Source organism: Gopherus flavomarginatus, chromosome 24, assembly GCF_025201925.1.
Source record: "Gopherus flavomarginatus isolate rGopFla2 chromosome 24, rGopFla2.mat.asm, whole genome shotgun sequence".
Taxonomy (NCBI): Eukaryota; Metazoa; Chordata; order Testudines; family Testudinidae; genus Gopherus; species Gopherus flavomarginatus.
In genome coordinates this window covers 280,781-306,695 of record NC_066640.1, presented here as the reverse complement: position 1 = coordinate 306,695, position 25,915 = coordinate 280,781, and the positions used below count along the sequence as shown (strand labels likewise).

The 25,915-nt window shown below is 46.8% G+C and overlaps 1 protein-coding gene across 4 annotated transcripts in view; it reads left to right on the top strand.

The window, feature by feature from the left end:
* RANBP3 (RAN binding protein 3) overlaps positions 1-25,915 on the top strand; it is a 232,275-nt gene that overhangs the window by 153,549 nt on the left and 52,811 nt on the right. For all 4 annotated transcript variants that reach the window (XM_050933753.1, XM_050933755.1, XM_050933752.1 and 1 more), the window contains one exon: positions 19,010-19,129. In XM_050933753.1, coding sequence (XP_050789710.1) covers positions 19,010-19,129 — 120 coding nt within the window. The remainder of the gene's footprint in view (positions 1-19,009; positions 19,130-25,915) is intronic.

Sequence of the window (25,915 nt, the reverse complement as noted above, 5' to 3'; positions counted from 1 at the left end):
GTTATCCAGTTTATTGTATCCAATGCAGCATGTATGATTATTTGCCCTATGGGCAGGTGGCATATGTGTGCATTTGGTGCAAGGAGCTCCTGGCCCTCAGAGACCGGATATAGGCTTTGGAGACCAGAGTGGCTGAACTGGAGGAGCTAAGGGAAACAGAGGTACATAGATGAGACTTCCGAAATATAGTAGAACAGTCCCACCCCCAGTCTGACAGCCTCTGTGCTGTTGAGGAGGATGAAAGTCTCAGGGAAGGAGAACATCCAACTGGAGCAGAGGGAAATGATCCCATAGTTGGGACCTCCCTTCCAGATGATGTCATGGTATCCTCTCACACTGAGGATACCTCTCCGGGGGAGGGAACTCCAGTTATTGGGAAGAGACAGGTAATAGTTATGGGGGATTTGATTATTAGAAACAGCTGGGTTTGCAATTACCAGGAGAACCACATGATGACTTGCCTGTCTGGTGCTAAGGGTTGCGGATCTCTCGAGACATCTGAATAGACTTATATAGTGTTGGGGAGGAGCCGGTGGTCGTGGTATATGTAGGTATCAATGACAGAGGAAAGAAAAGGAGAGAGGTCATGGAGGCCAAATTTAGGCTGCTAGATAAGAGAGTGAAATCCAGGACCTCCATGGTAGCATTCTCTGACATGCTTCCAGTTCAACGCACAGGGCCAGTTAGACAGGCAGAACTGCAGAGTCTCAATGCGAGGATGAGACAATGGTGTAGGGGTTTAGATTTATTAGGAACTAGGGAAACTAATGTGGATAGTGTGCACAATGCAGGCCACAGAATCTCACCCATCCACTCCTGTAACAAACCCATAACCTATGTCTGAGTTATTGAAGTCCTTAAATCGTGGTTTAAAGACCTCAAAGTGCAGAGAATCCTCCAGCAAGTGCCCCATGCTGCAGAGGAAGGCGAAAAACCTCCAGGGCCTCTGCGAATCTGCCCTGGAGGAAAATTCCTTCCCGACTCCAAATATGGCGATCAGCTAAACCCTGAGCATGTGGGCAAGACTCACCAGCCTGCACTCAGGAAAGAATTCTCTGTAGTAACTCAGATCCCATCCCATCACAGACCACTGGGCATATTTACCTGCTAATAATCAAAGATCAATTAATTGCCAAAATTAGGCTATCCCATCATACCATCCCCTCATAAATTTATCAAGCTTAGTTTTGAAGCCAGATATGTCTCTTGCCCCCATTACTCCCCTTGGAAGGCTGTTCCAGAACTTTACTCCTCTAATGGTTGGAAACCTTCGTCTAATTTCAAGTCTAAACTTCCTAGTGTCCAGTTTATATCCATTTGTTCTTGTGTCCACATTGGTACTAAGCTTAAATAATTCCTCTCCTTCCCTGATATTTATCCCTCTGATATATTTATAAAGAGCAATCATGTCCCCCCTCAACCTTCTTTCAGTTAGGCTGAACAAGCCAAGCTTTTTGAGTCTCCTTTCATAAGACAGGTTTTCCATTCCTCGGATCATCCTAGTAGCCCTTCTCTGTACCTGTTCTAGTTTGAATTCATCCTTTTTAGACATGAGAGACCAGAACTGCACACAGTATTCCAGGTGGGGTCTCACCAGAGCCTTATATAATGGTACTAACACCTCCTTATCTTTGCTGGAAATACCTCATCTGATGCATCCTAAAACCGCATTAGCTTTTTTAACGGCCATATCACATTGGTGGCTTAAGTCATCCTGTGATCAACCAATACGCCAAGGTCCTTCTCCTCCTCTGTTACTTCCAACTGCCGATTTATAACCAAACTTCTTGTTGTTAATCCCTAAATGCATGACCTTGCACTTTTCACTATTAAATTTCATCCTATTACTATTACTCCAGTTTACAAGGTCATCCAGATTTCCTATATGATATCCTGGTCCTTCTCTGTGTTGGCAATACCTCCCAGCTTTGTGTCATCTGCAAACTTTATTAGCCGATTCCCACTTTTATTTAATCTTTTTATTGTTGACCTTGGCACAAAGATTGGTCCCAAAACCGATCTCTGAGGAACTCCACTAGTAACCTCCTTCCAGCCTGACAGTTCACCTTTCAATATGACCCGTTGTAGTCTCCCCTTTAACCAGTTCCTAATCCACCTTTCAATTTTCATATTGATCCCCATCTTTTCCAATTTAACTAATTCCCCATGTGGAACCGTATCAAATGCCTTAAGGAAATCGAGGTAAATTAGATCCACCGCGTTTCCTTTGTCTAAAAAATCTGTTGCCCTCTGAAGGAGGAGATCAGGTTGGTTTGGCACGATCCACCTTTTGTAAAACCATGTTATATTTTGTCCCAATTACCGTTGACCTCAATGTCCTTAATTACTTTCTCCTTCAAAATTTTTTCCAAGACCTTGCATACTACAGATGTCAAACTAACAGGCCTATAGTTACTCGGATCACTTTTTTTTCCTTTCTTAAAAATAGGGACTATGTTAGCAATTCTCCAGTCATACGGTACAACCCCGAGTTTACTGATTCATTGAAAATTCTTGCTAATGGGTTGCAATTTCATGTGCCAGTTCCTTTAATATTCTTGGATGAAGATTATCTGGGCCCTCCAATTTTGTCCCATTAAGCTGTTCGAGTTTGGCTTCTACCTTGGATGTGGTAATATCTACCTTCATATCCTCATTCCCATTTGTCATCCTACCATTATCCCTAAGCTCCTCATTAAAGACTGAGACAAAGTATTTGTTTAGATATTGGGCCGTGCCTAGATTGTCCTCAACCTCCACTCCATCCTCAGTGTTTAGTGGTCCCACTTCTGCTTTCTTTGTTTTCTTCTTATTTATATGGCTATAGAACCTTTTACTATTGATTTTATTTCCCTTTGCAAGGTCCGGCTCTACATGGCTTTTGGCCTTTCTCACTTTATCCCTTCATGCTCCTCCTACCTCTCTAGCTGCATGACCCTCTGCAGTAACTCACCCATGGGTCTCCCATTCCATATCTCTCTGGGTTCCCCTGCCTCTATTCTCAACCCGTCTCTTCCACCCTCAGTCACGTAACCTCTTCCTTGCATCTGACATCCATATCTCCCTCTTGGTCCTCAGTTGCCCGAGCTTGCTCCCCATCCTCTACGTCTACCATTCCATCATACATTTGCTCCTTTTCTGCCCAATTTCCCTTGGTGGTCTAAGGATCCATTGATAGTGAAGGTTACTGTCTGGACCTGTTCCATTCTCCTGTCCTTATGCTTTTTTCCTGTTTCACCCTGTGTCTCTTGGAAAATTATGGCAGCACTAAAAATTTCTTGCCTTAAGGTCTCATAGTCCCTAGTTACATCCACAGATCCCCAAATGACTTTCATTTTAGGATTTAAACCAGGGGTCGGCAACCTTTCAGAAGTGGTGTGCCGAGTCTTCATTTATTCACTCTAATTTAAGGTTTCGCGTTCAGTAATACATTTTAATGTTTTTAGAAGGTCTCTTTCTAAAAGTCTATAATATATAACTAAACTATTGTTGTATGTAAAATAAATTAAATAAGATTTTTTTAAATGTTTAAGAAGCTTCATTTAAAATTAAATTTAAAATGCAGAGTCCTCCGGACTGGTGGCCAGGACCCAGGCAGTGTGAGTGCCACTGAAAATCAGCTCATGTGCCGCCTTTGGCACACGTGCCATAGGTTGCCTACCCCTGATTTAAACTATCCACCACTGCAGTCTTAAAACCCGGAGTGTCAAAAGTGGGGCTATCATCAGCTTCTTGTACTATCCCAGCATCTATAGCCAGGACCTCTTTCTTAGTAAGGTACAATTCTGGGGATTCACTGGGGCCCTGGTCCGTCAGGTGGAACAGTTTATGTAACTGCCTTGCTAACATAACCACCTTCCTTAATTCACTCAATTCCATTTCCCTACATCCACATCCAAATTCTCTATGACATTCTTTATTACAGCCCAATCAGAAGCATTAGTACAAGTTTGGCCTCCCGTACGGCTGTCCTCTCAAAGGCCAGAAGGTATGCCTCTACATCATCCTCCTGCATCATTTTCTTCAGCCAGTGGGTGGCCCGTATGATCTGCATCCCATCATGGCTGCAGTTCAGCTCTGTAAGGGTCTTTACCTGGTTTACCAGTTCCCGCAACTTAGCTCGGTCTTGAGAAGCCTGGTCCATCAGCAGGCGATTAGTCTCTTGCTGCAGCCGCACTGCCTCCTGTTGGGCGGCCGCCTGGACACAGGTAGCCTCCTGCTTGGCCGCCGTAGCTTGTATCAATGCCGGTACTAAGTCATCCATTGTGGTGAAAAAACAAAACAAAAACCCTCTCTTTTTTTTTTAATCACCCTCCTCCTTCTGCCGTGCTGAGCACACCAAATGCCACTGCTCACACCAGTTGTGACAAAGTTCCTCCTCTACCATGGTGGGTCCTGCGCTTATTGGCAGATTTGCTCACCTCAGTGATCTTCCCCACAGTCTGGATCAAATCCTCCTGTGTCTGATCAGGAGTTGGGAGATTTGGAGGGAACTCGGGCCCGCCCTCTACTCCGGGTTCCAGCTCAGGGCCCTGTGGATTGCAGCTGTCTATAGTGCTTCCTGTAACAGCTGCATCACAGTTATAACTCCCTGGGCTACTTCCCTATGGCCTCCTCCAAACACCTTCTTTATCCTCGCCACAGGACCTTCCTCTTGGTGTCTGATAACGCTTGTGCTCCTTAGTCCTCCAGTAGCACACCCTCTCACTCTCAGCTCCTTGCTCCTCTTGCTCCCAGCTCCTCACACACACTTCCTCTCCTCTGGCTCCCCCTCGCCTGACTGGAGTGAGCTCCTTTTTAAACCCAGGTGCCCTGATTAGCCTGCCTTGATTGGCTGCAAGTGTTCTAATCAGCCTGTCTGCCTTAATTGGTTCTAGCAGGTTCCTCATTACTCTAGTGCAGCCCCTGCTCTGGTCACTCAGGGAACAGAAAACTACTTATCCAATGACCAGTATATTTGCCCTCTACCAGACTCCTGTACCCCACTGGTCTGGGTCTGTCACAATATATAATATTTTAACACCAACCTCAAAAGATTGTCGGCTTTCCATAATGCCCCCCTTACCGCCACCACTATAGCATCTTTCTTTGGTTTCAACTTCATATACACTTCAATCCCTCTACAAGAAGATTCAGGTGCCTCTTTTCCCTGGAATGCATCCTGTCCCCATGGGCACGGACCTCGTTCTACCCATTTAGCAAGGAGGCTGGGCTTCTCATCTTGCCCCCATCCCTAGGGGTCTCCTTCCTTGGTGTCTGGGGATGGTCATTTTGCCACTAGGTTGCTAACTTTGGTAAGGCAGAAGTACATCAATGTTGTATCCTACTGTGATTTACTGTGTTAGGCTCGATTGATTTGGTCCAAACGGCCTTAGGGTGCCCACATCTCCACCAATTCAATCACCCTCACAATTTGGGGCCTCCACCCCCAGTTCCCAGGGCCCAGTTACCTTCTATAGGTTAACGGTACCTTGGCCCAGTGAAGGAGCCTTTATCACACAATAAACGTTCTTAAACATGTACAAGTATTTATTAACAATTAACAATCAATCAGCAGAATTTGCATGCCAAGCATCTAATGCTCACCACTCCCAATAAAGCAGATGGACATCTCCCACTGGCCAGTCAGGTCCTGATCTTTTCCAGGGCTCCAGTTCTACACAGTCTAGTCGTGCTGGGGTTAAAAATCCTAGCAGCTTTGGTCTTGACTCAACAAGCTTATTTTCTGACCCTCATTATATAGTTAAGAGGATTTCTCTTAACCAATTAATTTTCTTAAAACGTAGCTATGCAAAAAACCACCAACCAATCATTTTCACTATAGAGAGGTTCACATGCCTAAGACCACCAACTCATTAGCTACTGTATTTTTCAAAGCTAGTAAAAACTTCTCAAAGTCTACTTATCTTTATGCTCCGTTAGTGGGATACACTTGCATCAGCGAAACCTCATACTTTTTATTATCAGTAAGAAACTGCAAAAATTCAAGGTTAGTTTGTCCATTCTCTTCCAGTGCTCATGACTTCGTGAATATATATCTGTCCCTGTTTGTAATGCTGCAGCTGATACTTTTTTCTTTGCCTGCCTCCATCAAGGTCTAATTCTTCTGACCCTGTAGTTTTGTTTTCAACTTATGGTGGCTGAGCATTCAAGATGGCTCTAAGTCCATGCACAAGCTGGCTGAGAGTCATGTCAATTCCAGGCCTCTTGTTACATGAGTAAATATATGGTGCCATGTTAAGTATGGAAGCAGCACTACTAGATCACTGTTACTGAGACTATTTACTCCAAACTCAGTTTTCAGGAATCTGAATATTTAAGCAGAAAGATTTTAAGTCTAAATTATTTGATTTTTTGTATCTATTTTTCAGTGTTTAAGTAGCACTTATAGTTTATTTTATTTTTTTTAATATCAAACACAAATCTCCCTTGCTGCAAACTAAGCAGATTATTTCTTGTCCTAGCCTTGGTGGACATGGAGAACAATTGATCATTGTCCCCTTTATAACTATCTTTTACATAGTTGAAGACTGTTCTCAAATCCCTGGTCAGTTTTCTTTTCTCTACACTAAACATGCCCAGTTTCTCAACTTTTCCTCAAAGGTCATGTTTTCTAAATTCTACTTTGTTTCCTGTCTCAGTTTTTGATCCATTACCATACTTTGTCTCACACCCCATGACTATTTAACTTCTTTAGTTCTTGTGAGAGGCCTTGTCAAAGGCCTTTATGAAAGTCTAAATAAATTAGAGACAAGATGGGAGAAGCGCCTTTTATTGGACCAAATTCTGTTGGTGAAAGAGACAAACTTTTGTGTTTACTTAGAGCTCTTCTTCAGGTCTGGGAAAGGTACTCGGTGTCACAGCTAAATGCATGGTGGAACAGATAAAGAGTTAACACCATTGCACAAAATAATTCAAGGTCAAGTGGGCAGTTAACACCTCTACATCCATAGAACAAAGGAGGGTTAGTAAGTTACAGATTGTTGTAATGACCCATAAATCCAGTGTCTTTATTAAGTCCATGATTTTTGGTGTCTAACAGAGTTATGAATTTCAGTTTCCAGGCTCTCTGTCAGTTCAAGAGTCTGTCTCTTTCACCAACAGAAGTTGGTCCAATAAAAAGTATTACCCTCAACCACCTTATCTCTCTAATATCTTGGGACCAGCACAGCTACAACACTGCAAACATAAATAAATTATGTCAGCTGCTTCTCCTTTATCCACAAATCTTGGAATATGTGGAAATCCCAGAGGACTGGGAGACAGCTAATGTGCTAATATTTTTTTTAAAAGGATAAATGGGATGACCTAAGTAATGACAACCCCTTTAATTGGACATTGATCCTCCGGGCAAAATAATGGAATAGTTTTTGAGACTTAATAGGGAACTACAGAAGAGTAATAAAATGAATTCCTATTGATATGGTTTTATGGCAAATAGGTCACATCAAAGAGACTTGATATCAGGGGAAGAAAATCTAAAATAATTGCTTGTAAAGTCTTCAGAGATAAAAAAAAAAACTGGTGGCATGATAAATGACAGCTTAATTGCACAAAGTGATCTGGATGGCTTGTTAAAGTGCATGTAATCAAAACTGTTTTAGTGAGTTCACAGGCAAGATCATAATCTAAGAACAAAGAATGTAGGTTGTACTTACAGGATGGGTGGTCTGTATTTTGGAAAGTAATGATTCTAAGGGTATGGCTACACTTACATTTGTACAGCGGTGGGAGTTACAGCTGTCTTCGTACAGCTGTGTAGGGACAGCTACCAGCGCTGCAGTGTGGCCACATTTGCAGCATTTGCAGCGCTGTTGGGAGTGGTGCATTGTGGGCAGCTATCCCACAGAGCACTTCATCCCATTTTGGCGTTGTGGGAAGGGAACGGAAGGGTGCAGGTCATTCTGCTTCCTGTCCCAACGCCCCGTGGTGAATCGCTATGCATCCCAGCAGTTTGGCACCATTGAGAGTCTACAGCGCGATTTCTGTTAGAAATGGAGCCCAAGCTGCTGAGGACTTTGCTGATGAATGTTGCCAGCACATCACGTTTGGCAGTTGAGCTATTCCTTCAGCTCCAAAGTGACAGTGATATTGATTCGCCTGACGCGCGTGATGCTAAATTGCTTGTGGCAGTAACGGATGTGCTCAGCACTGTGGAACGCCGCCTTTGGGCTCGGGAAACAAGCACTGAGTGGTGGGATCACGTCGTCCTGCAAGTCTGGGATGACGAGCAGTGGCTGCAGAACTTTTGGATGAGAAAAGCCACTTCCATGGGACTGTGTGCTGAGCTCGTCCCCACCCTGCGTCGCAAGGACACGAGATTGAGAGCTGCCCTGTCAGTGGAGAAGCGGGTGGCTATTCCAGTCTGGAAGCTGGCAACTCCAGACAGCTACCAGTATCGGTGGGTAACCAGTTTGGAGTGGCAAAGTCGACCGTTGGAATAGTGTTGATGCAAGTTTGCAAGGCCATTAATCGCATCCTGCTAAGAAGAACCGTGACTCTGGGGAACATGCAGGACATGGTGGATGGCTTTGCACAAATGCGTTTCCCTAACTGTGGAGGGGCGATAGATGGGACGCATATTCCTATTCTGGCACCACCCCACCTGGCATCCGAGTACATAAATCGGAAGGGGTATTTCTCTGTGGTTCTCCAAGCGCTTGTGGATCACCGTGGGTGTTTCACTGACATTTACACAGGCTGGCCTGGAAAGGTGCATGATGCACGAATCTTTTGAAACAGTGCCCTGTTCAGGAAGCTGCAGGCCGGGACTTTTTTCCCAGACCGCAAGATCACAGTAGGGGATGTCGAAATGCCCATTGTGATCCTTGGAGACCCCACTTACCCATTAATGCCATGGCTCATGAAACCATATACAGGGAAGCTTGACAGGAGCAAGGACCAGTTCAACTACAGGCTGAGCTGGTGCAGAATGACTGTGGAGTGTGCTTTAGGCCATTTAAAGGGACGCTGGAGGTGTCTTTATGGGAAGCTAGACTTGGGGGAAAGCAGCATCCCCGCGGTTATATCCGTGTGCTGTACCCTCCATAATATTTGTGAAGGGAAGAGTGAAACATTCAGTGAGGAATGGACCTCCAAGATTCAACGCCTGGAGGCTGAATTTGCACAGCCAGAGAGCAGGGCTACTAGAGAGGCCCAGCACAGGGCTACAAGGATTAGGGATGCAAGGATTAAGGGAGCTGAAAGCCAACAGTAATGTTTGGTGCCTTGCATGGGAGTGAAGTGCAGTGGTTACAATAATTTGCAGTGCCTGTTTTTCCCTTGGGGTACAGTATTTTTCACTTTCTGCAATAATAAAAAATGTTTTAAAAGCCAAGAAATCATTTATTCAAAATACAGTACATAAAAGGGCAGGGGGATAGGGTGCTGAAGTGTACATTCAGAGGTTTGAATGTGTCCTGCCTGGATTGCTGTGCAATGCCTGCTGCACTTCAGGATTAATATGCTGCATGGTGATGGGGGTTGAGTGCATAGGGTAAGGGTCGTAGTTATCAGGGCTTGTAGGTGAACGTACAAGTGTTGGGGGCAGCTGGTGGTGGTAAGAACCGGGATGCTGGAGAAGGGGGTTTTGAGCAAACACTGGGGCACAAGGGAGAGAGGTTTGGGAGCAGGAGCGAGTTAGCACGGTAGTGATCTGCCTGCCTGGCTACGAGTGACTGCATACAGTCTGTGTGGCGTGCCAGGAGGCTTGTCAGCTGCTTTGTGCTTTTCTTGGTAGCCAATTCCTTTCTCCTGCTTTGTGTTTCCCTCCACTGATGCATTTTCTCTCTCCAGTCCTGCAGCCTCTTATTCTCTCTGGCATACTGATTCATAACTGCTTTCACCAAATTTTCTTTGCTTTTCCTTGGTTTCCGCCTCAAGTTCTGTAGTCTTTCAGCAGGCTGTGATAGGGCCGGAGGATTCAAGGACACTTAAAAAAAACAGAAATAGAAACATTTAATACAGAGGCTGCATTGTTTATAATCACAGTGAAGGAGTTTGTAGACTATTTGTAGCATCATTTACACATAGCAAACATATCACAGAGAGGCCACGGCAGCGAAGACATGGTGAGTAATGGGGTGAGCGTTTGTGCCGTGACTCACCTGGGAAGGGGAGCTGCTTGAGTCAGGGCTCACTGGGGTTTCTATGCATTGGGGAAAGCAGAGAGCAGCTGAGGGGGACCTGCACTGAACACTATCCCTACATTTTCAACAGGATTTTCTACTGCCAGATATATTGCTGCTGCGGATTACCTGGGAAGAGCGGGAGGGTCTTCTACAGCAATGTGGATTCCGCCCTGGTCCCTATGCAGCTTGCCTGTGTGCAGCAATGGTCCCCCCACCCCTCACGGCATAGTGGCTCAGACGCATTAGCCTGACCGGGACAAGGACCACGGTGGCTCTCCCTATAAACTTGCGCAAGCGCATTGCCCACGCTCTGGCTGAAACTTTTGAAGAGATTACAGAGGCTGATTACTGAGACATGATAGACCACATCAATGGGCTATTCCACATCTAGGTGTGCATGCATGCAGCCATAACCCCCCCCCCCCCAAAAAACATTTCCATCCTTAAAATAAAAGCTGTTTACCGGGAACCCGCTCCTCTGCTGCTTCTTCACCAACAAGTTCCAGCTGCTGCAACTGGCTAGCTTCCTCCTGGTTTGAGAAGAGCTCCTGGCTGCATGCCTCCTGGGACTCCGGGGTGTCTCCCTCCATCCCAGTAGCCTCACTCTTGGTTTCCTCTACACCCTCCCCCACTTCTCCCTGCTCTGAACTCTCCATTGTGGTCCTCGGATTGGCAGTGGGGTCACACCCAAGTATCGCATCCAGGTCCTTGTAAAAAGGGCAGGTTGTGGGGGGCAGCTCCTGAGCGTCGGTTTCCCTCGCGGGCTTTGCAGTAGGCACTCCGCAGCTCCTTTACTTTAACCCTGCACTGCAACGCGTCCTGTTCATGGCCCCTTTGCAGCATGGACTTTGATATCTGGCCATAGGTATCATCATTTCTACGGCTGGAGCGCAGCTGTGACTGCACAGCTTCCTCCCCCCAAACACTGATGAGGTCCTGCAGCTTGAAAGTGTTCCATGCTGGGGCTCGTTTGGGGTGTGGAGGCATGGTCAGTGATTGATTGATTGCACTCCACACCTGGCTGAGCAAACAGGAAGGGGATTTTTAAAATTCCCGGGGCATTTAAAGGGCGGGGTCACCTGAGCCCAGGGCAGTGGAGTGCGAAACGATGAGCAGAGTGGCTGAAAAGATATGCTGGGATACCTCCTAATACCCTGGAGGCCAATAACAGAACTTTTGGTGGCCCCACTTGATGAGCAGCGCTGCATCACCAGCACTGGAATCGCTACACCCCAAGCAGACCAGGTGTACAGCCAGCGCTGCAGCCAGGGAGTTGCAGCGCTGGCTGTGCTTTGCAAGTGTGGATACAGAGTGAGTTGCAGCGCTGTAACCCCATCACCAGCGCTGCAACTCTCCAGTGTAGCCAAGCCCTAAGAAAGAATTTGGGGGTTATGATAGATAATCAACTGAACATGAGCTATCAGTTTATAAGCCAGGGAATGTTGAGTAGATGTGAGGAGGTGATATTACCTCTGTATATGACATTAGTGAGACCATTACTGGATCCTGTGTCCAGTTCTGGTATGCACACTTCAAAAAATATTTAAAAATTGAAAGAGTTCAGAAGAGCTATGAGAATCATTTGAGGTCTTGAAAACCTTTTATAGTGAGAGACTGAAGAATCTGCCTGTTTGTTTTATCTAGGAGGTGACTTGATCACAATCTATAAGTATTCACAGGGGGAGATTTCTGATAGCAAGGGGTTCTTTTAAAAAAAAAAAAAAAAAAAAAAAAAAAGACCAAAGGCATAGGAATGTTTAATAAGATGTACATTTTTAATATCACCACATTTTTAAGGACCAAAACTTGTGGTGGATTCTCCTTCTTTTGAAATTTTTGAATCTATGTTGTGGATATCTTCTGAAAAGATTCTCTAGCCCAACCACAATTTACTGTGGTTGTTCCCAGAGTTTTTGGGTGAAATTCTATGACCCCTCTTATTCAGGAGGTCATTCTAGATTGTCATAATGATTGAATCCATTCTGAAATTAAAATGTATTAATCCATATTTCTTTTCTTTACATTTGACCAAGATGACCTTGCACAATATTATTGGGGGATTTGCACACATTCATTTACTGTGCATGTTATAACAAAGTGTAAAACCCACCTCTTTGGTGTTTACAGCTATTTCTGTCTCTAGCTAGACACCCAGCTTTCTTCCGTGTGTTGGAAGATATATTTTAGTGGCACATATGTGGTGACATTGCCTCCTAGTGCAATCACATTGCTCTTTTATAAGCCTCTTGACAGAAGAGCATGTACTGAGAAACTGTTACCAGAATTTTCAGGTTGCAAAGATATGCACTGAGATGTTAAAAATGCCAGAATAAAGGTTGTCAGTGCAACCTTAATTTGGCCCTCCGTGCATATACATAGTATGACAAAGTTCCTCCTCTGCCTTGGTGGGTTCTGTGCTTTCTGATGAATTCGCTCGCCTCAGAGGTTTTCGGCAGTCTTCAGTTTGGCTCCTTTTGTTAGTGGCACAAACCTGCCGTTCACTCAGCTTACCTCATCACTGGCCAGCATGGGGAAGAGGAGGAGAACAATCCCCTGCAGTCTCTGCTGGCCCACCGAATGGGTCAGGGGACAGGCCAGAGACCTTCCCCTCTGATGGGACCCACAGTCCAGATCAATTCCTCTTATATCAAATGGGGGTATGGAGGGAACCCTGGCCTACCTTCTACTCCAGGTTCCAGCCCAGGGCCCTGTGGATTGCAGCTGTCTTTAGTGTCTCCCGTAACAGCTGTGTGATAGCTACAACTCCCTGGGCTACTTCCCCGTGGCCTCCTTCCAACACTTCTTTGTACTCACCACCAGACCTTCCTCCTGATGTCTGATAATGCTTGTACTTCTCAGTCCTCCAGCAGTACGTCTACTCACTCTCAGCTTTTTGCATGCCTCTTGCTCCCGGCTCCTCACACACCCCTCACTGACTGCAGTGAGGTCCTTTTTAAGCTAGGTGCCCTGATTAGCCTGTCTGTCTTAATGGATTCTAACAGCTTCTTAATTGGCTCCAGGTGTTCTAATTAGCCTGCCTGCCTTAATTGGTTCCAGCAAGTTCCTGATTGTTCTGAAACTGCCCGTTACCTTACCCAGGGAAAAGGTACCTGCTTCATCTGAGGCTTATGTATCTGCCTTCCGTCACTGTGGCTTTTAGCTCATGTGGTAGAGGCTCATGCACTAAGTTCCAGAGGTCTCAGGTTCAATCCCGCTTGCTGACAACCAGGGTCTGTCAGCATTACATTATCATACTAAAACATCATTTGGGGGGAGGGATAGCTCAGTGGTTTGAGCGTTGGCCTGCTGAACCGAGGGTTGTGAGTTCAGTCCTTGAGGGGGCCACTTAGGGATCTGGGGCAAAAATCAGTACTTGCTCCTGCTAGCGAGGGCAGGGGGCTGGACTCAATGACCTTTTAAGACCCCTTCCAGTTCTAGGAGATGGTTATATCTCCAATTATATCACACTCCTGTAGTGATGGCGACGACGCATTCAAACATCTGCCCTATCAACTTTAGTTGGTACCTCCTGTCTACCATGGTGACCACAGGTAACGGGGAATCAGGGTTCGATTCCGTAGAGAGAGCCTGAGAAACAGCTACCACATCCAAGGAAGGCAGCAGGCGCACAAATTACCCACTCCTGACCCAGGGAGGTAGTAATGAAAAATAAAAATACAGGACTCTTTTGAAGCCCTGTAATTGGAATGAGTACACTTTAAATCACTCTCCTGTAGCCATCTGGCCTGACCCTGTCACAATAGATAATCTTATCCAACATCATGCACAAAATCTGTAGTAGAGCCAGGAATAAACCAGCTCTCCTGGGTCTCAGTTCAGCACCTTAAATATAAGAGAATATCCTATTTCTTCTTGACACTTTGTGCCTCATTCAGTGTCCATCATGTATCCTTAACGTAGGGAGTCTGTAGAACAAATAGTGTGTAAAATGTAATTAGAACTGTATTCTAAACTGCTTTATGGTATTGTGCCCAAACACTGCTTTTCAATGGGGGATTCAGCTTCCTTTGTAGGAACAGAACCGACTCCTGAAACTTTCACCAGTCCACAGAAGTGGTCCATAGTCATGCAAATAGTCCCATTGTCTTCAATGGGATTGATCAAATGATTAAGGAGTTACAGGATTAGATTCCAAGTTTGTAAATTGTTCTGGATAAAACTGCCAATGCCTGAGCTGTCAGATCAGAAGGAGCTTCATTCGAATAAAGGTGGTCAGATGTGTGGTAAATCTTAGCTCCATTGCTAAGATGAGGAACATATTTTCAGTGAAGTTCTGAGGCAGCTGGTTTAAGGCCGTCACTTATATCTTCACTCATAGTTCTCTCACCCACACAGCTGGAAAATGAGGCATTTGTTTTCTTTGTTTTGCTGCTCCAGTTCCAGTTAACGCAATGCATGTTAGACTTTGTTTAAGTTTGTTAGCATATGTATTGTGCTGTTAAAGCCATTTAAAGAATTAATGCCCTCCCTAGCTGCGTTCTGCTCCTTTAAGGAGCAGAGCGCAGCCCCTCCCCTTGTGGGGGGGAGCAGGCTAGCCCCAAGTCTTTCTGGTACCTGCTAAAAAGCTCTTGCCGGTACTGTGAACTGGCAGGTACCACCGTACTTGCAATTCTGCTTGCCACAGAATTGTGCTCCAGAATCTGACCTTCCATTTAAAAAAAAAAAAAATCATGCTTGGCTGGGGAAATGTCCTCTGTTCATGTTTTCAAGGATAACAGATGCAGTGAGTCTGCTGGAAACAATAGCTCTGAAAGGTGTGAGCTGCCCCATTCATCTCAGTCAGGACCCTGTGGATTCCAATTTCATAGTTGTAGAATTTGACATTTTCCCAAGGTGCTATAGTATTTTGCCATGGACTTCACTAACTTTTCATTTTCTCTCTGCCCTGTTACCCTGCAGCTACTCATTGCTGTCCAGCTTTCCCCAGAGGGGGAGCTGATTGTATTCCAGTGCCTGCTTCCTGCACTGTTCCATGGAGCCACGCAGCAGGGGGTCAAGAACATAGAGTTGAAAATGTGGCCTGCAGCCAGGATAGCGAGCTAGCAGCCTGGAAAGTAGTGTAGTGGCAAAGGCTGAGAGAAGTGGGGCAGGAAATGAGCCATTGAAACCAACTGAATGTGCCTTTCATTGACTCCCAAGGGAGGAGGAAGTTTCTGAGTTGCGTCACCTAAACAGTGGAAGTGGCTTAATCATTTTCACTGAAGCTTTGAAAAAAAAATATGTCCAGAGCAGAGAGCAGACATGGAAAATTTCAGCCTGATGGCTTAAAGTTTGATAAACATAACTGAAAGCAGGGGCTTATAATGGGAAATTTTAAGCAGCCTTAAGAGGGGGAGCTTGCAATGTGTGCGTGTGTGTGTGTTAACAGGCATCATAATTCCCCCACCCCTTGTCCCCTATGTTTTTGGCCACTAAATGGCATCTAAAGAAAAATAGCCTGCAAGTAAGTGGAACCTTGCAATTATTCTCTTTAGAAATGATCTTTGTGAATGTATTTGGAACATTGCAGTTATAAAGAAACTGTAATGCATATGAGTCTAATAGGTGTCTAGTTGTCTCCATTCTGTGAAGTATTTCCTCTTCAATCCTTACATTATCAGTGGTCCTCTAGATGAACTATTCTATCTGGTCCAGTCATTATTTGTATTGGGGTCCCATTGTTCATGGAGGATAGATCCATCAGTGTCTATTAGCCCAATGCTCTAGGTCTCTGGATACCTAGCTGGGACTGGATAACAGGGGATGGATCATTTGATATACTGCCCTGTTTTGTTCCTCTGAAGCATCTGGGACCAGCCTCTGTTGGGAGACAGAATCCTGGACTAAGATTGACCATTGGTCTGATGCAGTATGGCTGTTCTAAAGTTCTTACATTAATTGCTGATTTATTGTGGGTTTTTCCTATCACTATAATATGTATTTTTTATCCATAAACAAATTTTATAGTAACATTGACGTGTTTGTAGAATCATAGGAGATTAGGGTTCAAAGAGCTCTCAGGAGATCATCTAGTCAGGGCCGCCTGGGGGCGGGAAAGTGGGGCAATTTGCCCTGGGCTCTGCAGGGGCCCCCAGGAGAATGGCTGAGGCTCCCTCCCTGGCCCTGGCCTGACCCCACCTCCACCCCTCTCCTGGAGCCTCAGTGCATCCAGGAGCTTCCCTGGACAGCGCTGCAGCGTTCCTCCAGCGGGGCCTGAGCTGCTCCTCACTCAGAGCTGCATGGTAACGGGGGTGGGGTTGTGAGCTCCAGGCTGAGCAGTGGGGAGCTCAGGCCCCACTGGAGCTCGCGGCCCTGCTCCCTTACCATGTGGCTCTGAGCGGGGAGGAGCTCAGGCCCCACTGGAGCTCGCGGCCCTGCTCCCTTACCATGTGGCTCTGAGCGGGGAGGAGCTCAGGCCCCGCCGAAGCCATGCTGCACGCTGTTCAGGGACACTCCTGGAGGCAGCACGCTGAGGCTCCGGGTGAGGGGGGAGCCGGGGGTAAGGGGCCGGGGGGTTGACTAAGGGGCAGGGAGTCCCAGGGACCGTCAGGGCACAGGGAGGGGGCAGAGGTTGGGGAGTTTGGATCGTGGGCCTTCCAGGGGTCTGTCAGGACTCAGCAGGAGGATGGCTAGGGGTTGGGGCAGTCAGGGGACAGGGAGCAGGGGCGGGGTCCCAGGGTGGTGGTTGCAGGGTTCTCTGGGGGACGGTGAGGGGACAAGGAGCAGGATGGGCTGAGGATTCTGAGGGGGCGGGCAGTCGAGGGGCAGGAAGTGGATGGGGGTCGGATGGGGGTAAGGCCAGGCTGTTTGGGAGGCACAGCCTTCCCTACCCTAAAGCTCATTCAGCAGTTTGAGACTTGCAGAAGAGTGAAGCTGTTGGCTTTTCCATTAGGGCTACCCTCCCTTTCACTTCTCAAATGCTAAATTATAGTCTATATTTAATTTCAGTGCCATAGGGAGATTCATGTCAGGGAGGGTAGCTTCATTTAAAATTAGCCACTGGGGGAGAGGTCACATGAGAAGAGCAATATCCTACACCACCTACATCCTTCCCAATCCTACCAAGGGAGAACCCCCCCCCCCCCCCCCCCCCCCGCATTCCCTGAGGCTTCAGAGGAGTTAATTCAGTGGTTCTCAAACTTTTGTACCGGTGATCCCTTCCACATAGCAAACCTCTGAGTGTGACCCCCCCACCTCTTCAATATATAAAAAAGTGTTTTTAATTTATATCACTATTATAAATGCTGGAGGCAAAGCGGGGTTTGAGGTGGAGGCTGACAGCTCGCGACCCCCAGTAATAACCTTGTGACCCCCTAAGGGGTCACGACCCCCAGTTTGAGAACCCCTGGGTTAATTTAATTTTAGCACCCTGTGTCCATTCACATGCATGTGCTATTTTGAGCATTTCAGTTTTCACAAAATAGGCTCATCCCAGATTCTGGAACAAACTCAAATGCTCAGTTCATGGAGTATGTACATAAGCTATACTAAAGGCAAACCCACAGTAACCATCTTCAGTTTGTGAGGGACCCCATGGAGCCAGTCTCCAGGAAACAGATAACTGCATGGAGGTTAAGTCCATTAATAGCTATTAGCCAGGATGGTTAAGAAATGGTGTCCTTAGCCTCTGTTTGTCAGAGGGTGGAGATGGATGGCAGGAGAGAGATCACTTGATCATTACCTGTTAGGTTCACTCCCTCTGGGGCACTTGGCATTGGCCACTGTTGGTAGACAGGATACTGGGCTGGATGGACCTTTGGTTTGACCCAGTATGGCTGTTCTTATGTTCTAGCCTAAATGAACCCAAAGTTTTGGAGGCAGATATGAGTCAAGGAAGCCGGCAGAGTATCAGAAACCTGGAAAAATCTCTGACTGGATGGGCTCAGGCGTTTGGTCACAAGCTGAGGTGGTTCAAAAGTTTTGGATTTTTTTTAAGCAAAATTTGTTATTGTTTCTTTAAATAATCAGACACAGCAAGCAGCAAATATTTGGCCACACACTTCTGAAACCTCAAACCATGTTCAGGTTTTGGCAGACTAATTTCATCTTTTCAATTAAAAAAACCACAACGAATTTTGAAGAAAAACAGACATAGTCCGTGATTTTTTTTCTGCTTTTTAAAAACCCCTAGTTTTCGATCCAAAAAAAGTTTTGATGGAAAATATTTGTCCAATCCTTTTAATGAGCTTTAGTGCCTTTTAGCACTAGCTGATGCTGAGAACCAGTGATACCTTGTAAAGGTGACTTGAAAAGAAGTTTTCTCAAAACTGGGTTTGTGCCAAGATGCGGAAGGTTTATTTTTCCCAGGGCTGGTGGGGGGTGGGGGGGGGGACCAAGTGGGGCAATTTGCCCGAGGCCCCACAGGGACCCCCACGAGAATATAGTATTGTATAGTATTGCAATTTTTTTTACGGAAGGGGCCCCCGAACTTCCTTTGCCCCAGGCCCCCTGAATCCTCTGGGCGGCTCTGCATCTGGTCCAACCCCCTGCTCAAAGCAGGACCAACCTGAACTAAATCATCCCAGCCAGGGCTTTGTGAAGCCAGGCCTTAAAAACCTTGAAGGATGGAGATTCCACCACCTCCCTAAGTAACCCATTCCAGTGCTTCCCCACCCTCCTAATGAAACAGTTTTTCCTAATATCCAACCAAGACCTCCCCTACTGCAACTTGAGACCATTACTCCTTGTTCTGTCATCTGCCACCACTGAGAACAGCCGAGCTCCATCCTCTTTGGAGCCGCCCCCCCCCCCCCCCGTTCCTAGTGCATAGCATTAATAAAAATTATTGGAAAGGAAAAAGTATAGTTTTTAATAAAAATGTTATTCAACAAACTGATCTAATTTCTCTAGGCTTAATTTTTCTCCTTTTTTTCCTTTAGGTGAGAGAATGTCAGAAAAATGAATCTAGCAATACTTCAGAGGATGAAAACGGCGAGAAGTTAGAGCACAATGCTCAGCAAGCATTTGTATTTGGGCAAAACTTAAGAGACAGAGTTAAGGTATATATTTAATCCGAAAAACAAAGATTATGTGATTGAATTTAAATGAATGTTGCTACTCCAGGTGAAAACTTTAAAGTGAAAACATCCAGTATAAAAAGCTGATTTCTGAGTCCTGGGAACAAAGTGATGGCTTGGGCTTAAAATGCCCAGAGTTTGTTCTCTTTTTGTGTGTGTGATGGAGTTTGTTTTAGAAAACTCCTGTAATTCTAGTTTGTTGTTCTTTGAGTGCTAGCTCACGTTGATTCCAAGTAGGTGTGTGTGCACCACATGCACAGTCTCCAGAAGATTTTCCGATAGCGGTATACATCGGTCGGCTCTGGAGCCCCCTGGCCTCTTAGGTTCCTTCTTAGCAACTGTAATGGTTGGCTGGAATGTTGTTTCTCTCTTGCATCTGCAAGTGTTACCATAGTGGACTTACTGTTTTCTCCCTGCACATAGTTATAGTTATACTAGTTTGTTAGTCAACCTGGATATATATATATTATATATTTAGTTTAATGTAGTACTTTAGTGTAGTTAGGACCTGCTTCGGTCACCCCCTTCTTTCCTGTCCTGGGACTGGGGCATGCCTCAGTGTCCAGAGTTTAAACCGTGCACATCTTGCCGTAAGCCTGTGCCCAAGAGCAACCCTCACACTTCTTGCTTGAAGTGTCCAGGAGGATCCTATCAAAAGGAGCACTGCAAGATCTGCAGGGGATTTCGTCCCAGAGGTGAAAAGGAGAGGGATCAGAGTCTGAAGTTCCTCCTGATGGAGACAGCCCTTCATCCCCACTCGGAGCCAAGTTCAGCTGAACTGGCACCCAGCATGTCTGCAGTGGTGTGGAATTGCACTGGCATTGACAAGGGAGACCTCAGCACTGAAAAAGAACTATGTCTGTAGACTCTCGGGACCAGCAGGACTGGCACATAGAGGCTCTGCTCACGGCAGTGCACGGCACTGCTGCCAGTCACCGGTGCCATGCAAGAAGCAAAAGAAATATGATGGGGAGCACTCATACATGCCAAGGCCAGCACCGCAAAAGGACTGGAGTGGAGTGTGACCCACACCAGGCCACTCACTGTACCCAGCATGGCACCAATGACTCCAGCTCCAGTGAGAGATCAGTCAAGACTGGTGCCGATGGACTCCCCTCCTCAGGATAGCTGCGAAGAGACACACTGGAGCTGCTCTCCATGTCTGAAACTTTTGAGGCAGCTAGGGAACTAATAGCCTTCACAGTATCACTGTCTCCCACCAGGTGAGAGTGTACAGTGGGCCCAAAAGTGCCGGCACTGCAAAGACTCCTGGAACCATCCTGAAGGAAGCCAGCTATGGTGCTTCACTGGTCTCCTTCGCCCCAGCACCGCTCCCCAGTACCATCCGGGAGCAAGCTAGCTATGATGCTGCACCAGTCTTTACCCCGGCACTGTCAGGAACCACTCCCCCTTGGTTGCCACAAAGAGAGTCTTCCGCATCGGACTCTGAGCCGGAATCCTACATTTCTAGGAGGAGCTGGCACAGGTCGGAGCATAGGCATTCAAGGACTGACATGGGTCAGTCTTTCCCTCCTATGCCCTGGCCCATGCAGTGGCAGTTACCAGCGCAATGGCCCTTTTGGAAACCATGGTGTTCCACCAAGCCCAGTGGTCGCATTTAAGGCGATCATTGTCCCTTGCCTCAGAGAGCAGAGCCTTCCCTTTGCTCCCTTTGGTGCAGGACCAACCTTATGGTACCAAATTGGATGCCATACTTGAGGAACCAGTACCACATGACCCCTTTTGAATGGAGGGACAGGAGCAAGAGCCTGTTCCTTTCACTAGACAAAGCTGTGACAGGGACATCCTCTACACCCATCCTTGATGACAGCAAGATCCACTGACAACTTTTGAGGAGAATGGCCCAGAACCTGGGGCTCCAAGTTGAAGATATTTCCGAGGCCTCAGAACCTATGGTGGACATCCTAGCCCCCTCAAGCCCATTCCAGGTTGACCTACCACTTATTAAGATTGTCCAAGACACAGCTAAAAATTGCAGACCCCAGTCCCTTTTTGGTCCCTACTGCAAAGAGGATGGAGCGAAAGTATTTCATCCTATCTAAGGGGTTTGAATATCTATATTCCTACCCACTACCAGGCTCCGTAGAGGTGGCAGCAGCAAATGAATGTATCAAGGCCCACAAGAGCCCTTACCGAAGGCCAAGGATGCTAAGAAGTTGGACCTCTTCTGTAGAAAAGTATATTCTACTGGGAGGCTTCAGATTTCCAACCGTCAAGTGATCCTCGGCAGATATAGCCCCAACTCTTGGGGAGCAATGTCAAAGTTTATGGAGTTTCTGCCAACGAAATGCAGGGCAGGTTTCTTGGCCTTGTGGAAGAGGGAAAATTGGTTGCCAAGGCCTCATTACAGGCAGCCCTGGATGTGTCCGATTCAGTGACTCATACCACGTCTTCGACTGTAGCCATGAGGCAGAGCTCTTGACTTCAGGCCTCGGGACTCCCCGTATGAGGTCCAGCAGACCATATAGGACATCCCTTTCAGGGGATTATCCCTCTTTTCCAAGAAGACAGACTTTGAGGCTCCACAGCTTAAAAGACTCCAGGGCCACCCTCAAGTCACTGGGGCTTCATACTCTGGCTCCACAAAGGAAACACTTTAGGCCTTAAACTCCTTCCTCACTTCTATCAATCTCAGCATAAGCAGGATTACATCAGAAAGAGAGGCAAAAACCATACGAGGAGGCAGCTCCTCCTTCATCTACTCAGGGTCCCAGACCTGCAAAACATCCAGAACTTTTGAGGGTGTGCCTGAGGGCGATGCACCAGTTCAGGAACTGGATCTTTCTCCCCTGTGTTTCTTGGACCATTTATCCCACTTCTGTCCTTCATGGGCCCAGATTGTGTCAGACTGCTGGGTGCTACGCACGATGGGACTGGGATATTCTGTTCAGTTCAGTTCTCCACCTCCATCCCATTCTCCCTCTTCAGGGACCCTTCTCAAGACCATCTTCTACCACAAGAGGTGCAAATGCTCCTAAGAGTGGGAGCAGTAGAGAAGGTCCTTCAGGAACTAGGGGGCAGAGGTTTCTACTCCAGCTATTTCATAATCCCAAAAGCCAGCAGTGGTCTCAGACCTATACTGGACCTGCAAAATCTTAACAGATTCATGAAGAAGTTGAGGCTCCGCATGATCTCCTTGGGATCCATTATCCCTTCCCTGGATCTGGGGGACTGGTATGCCACCCTCGATTCGAAGGACGCGTACTTCCATATATCAATCATCCCCAATCACAGAAGATTCCTCTGGGTTGTAGTGAACCATATCCATTACCAGTTCAGTTCTCCCCTTTGACTTGTTAATGGCCACTTGCATGTTCACCGAGTGCATGGCAGTCATCGCAGCTTTCCTGGGGAAGCGAGGGGTTCAGGAGTTTCCATACCTCAACGACTGGCTGATCAAGAGCCGCAGCAGGGCTCAGGTAGAGGTACACACACACCTAATAAAGTCAGTTTTTGACAGGTTAGGCCTGCTGGTAAATGCACAAAAGTCAACCCTCACTCTCACTCTGAGTTCATAGGGGAAGTTCTAGATTCAAGACAAGCCAGAGCATTCCTACTAGAGTCTTCTTTCCAGGCTTTATGCTCCATCATAGAGGACCCCGGATGATACCCCACCACCAGGCCATGGAACTGCCTGAACCTTCTGGGGCACATGGCTGCCTGTACATATGTAGTATAGCATGCAAGGCTGCAGCTCAGGCCTCTCCGGTCCTGGCTGGTTTCAGTGTATCACCCAAGCCAAAACTGCTTGGACAAGGTAGTCGCACTTCCCCCACTGGCCACCAAGACTCTCCTGTGGTTGCTCAATCCTCAGATGGTCTGGACAGAAGTGCCCTTCTCCAGACCTCAACCCTTACTGTCTCTGTTTACAGATCCTTCAGTGATGGGGTGGGGAGTGCATCTAGGGACTCAAGGCCTCTGGTCCCAAGCAGAGCTCTCACTTCACATCAACAGCAGAGAGCTAAGAGCAGTACGCCTGGCCACCCAGACCTTCCAAGCCCATTTGGAAGGAAAGTGTGTATTGGTTATGACGGACAATACAAGCCCTCAAGCTGTGCGACTTCTGCATAACATACTTGATACACCTAGAGGCATCTTACCTTCTGGGATCCCTTCTGGTTAGGTACAATGGAGGGTAGGGATAGGATACAGAGGGACCTAGACAAATTAGAGGATTGGGCTAAAAGAAACCTGATGAGATTCATCAAGGACAAGTACAGAGTTCTGCACTTAGGATGGAAGAATCCCATGCACTGCTACAGACTTGGGACCAAATAACTAGGCAGCAGTTCTGCAGAAAAGGACCTAGGGGTTACAGTGGACAAGAAGCTGGATATGAGTTGACAGTGTGCCCTTGTTGCCAAGAAGGCTAATGGCATTTTGGGCTGTGTAAGTAGGAGCATTTCCAGCAGATTGAAGGACGTGATCATTCCCCTCTGTTCGACATTGGTGAGGCCTCATCTGGAGTACCCCCACACTACAGGAAGGATGTTGAAAAATTGAGAAGAGTCCAGCGGAGGGCAACAAAAATGATTAGAGGGCTGGAGCACATGACTTCTGAGGAGAGGCTGAGGGAACTGGGATTGTTTAGTCTGCAGAAGAGAAGAATGAGGGGGGATTTGATAACTGCTTTCAGCTACCTGAAAGGGGATTCCTAAGAGGATGGATCTAGACTGTTCTCAGTGGTAGCAGATGACAGAACAAGGAGTAAAGGTCTCAAGTTGCCATGGGGGAGGTTTAGGTTGGATATTATGAAAATCTTTTTCACTAGGAGGGTGGTGAAGCACTGGAACGGTTCTCTAGGGAGGTGGTGGAATCTCCTTCCTTAGAGGTTTTTAAGGTCAGGCTTGACAAAGCCCTGACTGGGATGATTTTGTTGGGAATTGATCCTGCATTGAGCAGGGGGTTGGATTAGATAACCTCCTGAGGTCCCTTCCAACCCTGATATTCTATGATCCCATGATCCCAGAAAAAGTTGCCGGACCATCTCAGGAGGTCTTTCCACAACCACAAGTGGTCCATTCGCCCAGACATCCTGAACAGCACCTTCCAGTGATGGGGATTCCCCATATAAACTTGTTTGCAACAAGACATAACCGGAGTGTCTGCAGTTCTGTTCCTTCCTGAATCACAGTTCAGGCTTGATTGCAGACGCAGTCCTCCTTCCCCAGAAGGACTGTCTGTTCTATGCATTTCCACCCAACCCACTCATTCACAAAGTTGTCCTGAAGGTCAGAAGGGAAGGGTAGTCTTGATATTGATAGTGCCAGCCTGACCCCATCAGCACTGATGTACCACACTCCTAGACCTGTCGGTGGAGACCCTAATCATCCTGCCCCTTGTCCCAGACTTGTCATGCAGGACCATAACCACCTTCAGATCTTAATCTCAAGTGCCTCCATCTCATGGCATGGAAGCTCCATGGCTAAACCCTTTGGAATTGGCTTACTCAGGACCTGTTAGAGAGGTCCTTCTTGGTAGCAGGAAACCATCCACTAGGGCCACGTACATAGCTAAGTGGAAAAGATTCTCAGTTTGGTCAATGCAAAGGGACACTCCACCTAAGCAGTCATCAGTACCCATCATCTTAGACTATCTGTTACACCTCAAGCAGCAAGGCCTGTCATAGAATCATAGGGTTGGAAGGGACCTCAGGAGGTCATCTAGTCCAACCCCCTGCTCAAAGCAGAAACTAATCCCCCACCTCCCTAGAGATTCCACCACCTCCCTAGAGAGCCCATTCCAGTGCTTCACCACCCTCTTGTGAATGTCCTCAAAAAATGTTCATCTGGCTGTGATTTCAACGTTCCAACCAGGGGTTGCTGGCCAATCAGTTTTTGCTTACTCAATTGTCATCCATTTTCTTAAAGGACTAGATAGGTTACACCCTCAAGTGCAACAACCGATCCCTGCATGGGATCTGAACCTGGTGCTGTCTAGACTAATGGAGCCCCCATTTGAGCCCCTGCCAACGTGTTCACTGGTTTTTCTTTCCTGGAAAGCAGCATTCCTGGTGGCTGTAACCAGCCAGGAGGCTATCTGAACTTAAGGCCCTGACATCTGAGCCTGTTCTGTAAGGACAAGGTCCATCTGCGACCTCACCCAGTCTTCCACCCTAAGGTAGTCTCTTAATTCCACTCAAACCAGGACGTTCTTGTTCCAGTCTTCTACCCAAAAGCCAGCAGCCGAGAGCAAAAGCTCCGTTCTCTCGATGTTAGATGGGCGTTGACTTTTTATATGGAAAGGACAAAACCATTTTGAAAGACAACTCAGCTTTTCTTGGCAATTGCAGACAGAATGAAGGGAATGTCATCGTGGATCATGTCCTGTATCCGAGTGTGCTACAGATTGACGAAGATACCTCCCCCCACACTGACAGCACACTCCACAAGGGTGCAGGCATCTTTGGTAGCTTTCTGGCGCAGATCCCGATCCAGATCGAGGACATCTGTAGAGCTGCAGCATGTTCTTCAATCCACACCTTTGCTGCACACTATTCGATTACACAGCAAGCCAGGGACAATGCTTCATTTGGTAGAGTGGTGGTACAATCTGCGACACAGTGAACACTGACCCCTCCTCCTAGGAACTGCTTGGGAATCATCTACTTGGAATTGACACGAGCAAACACTCGAAGAAAAAATGGTTACCTACCTTTTTGTAACTGTTGTTCTTCGAGATGTGTTGTTCATGTCCATTCCAAGACCCACCCACCTACCCCTCTGTTGAAGTCAGCTGGCAAGAAGG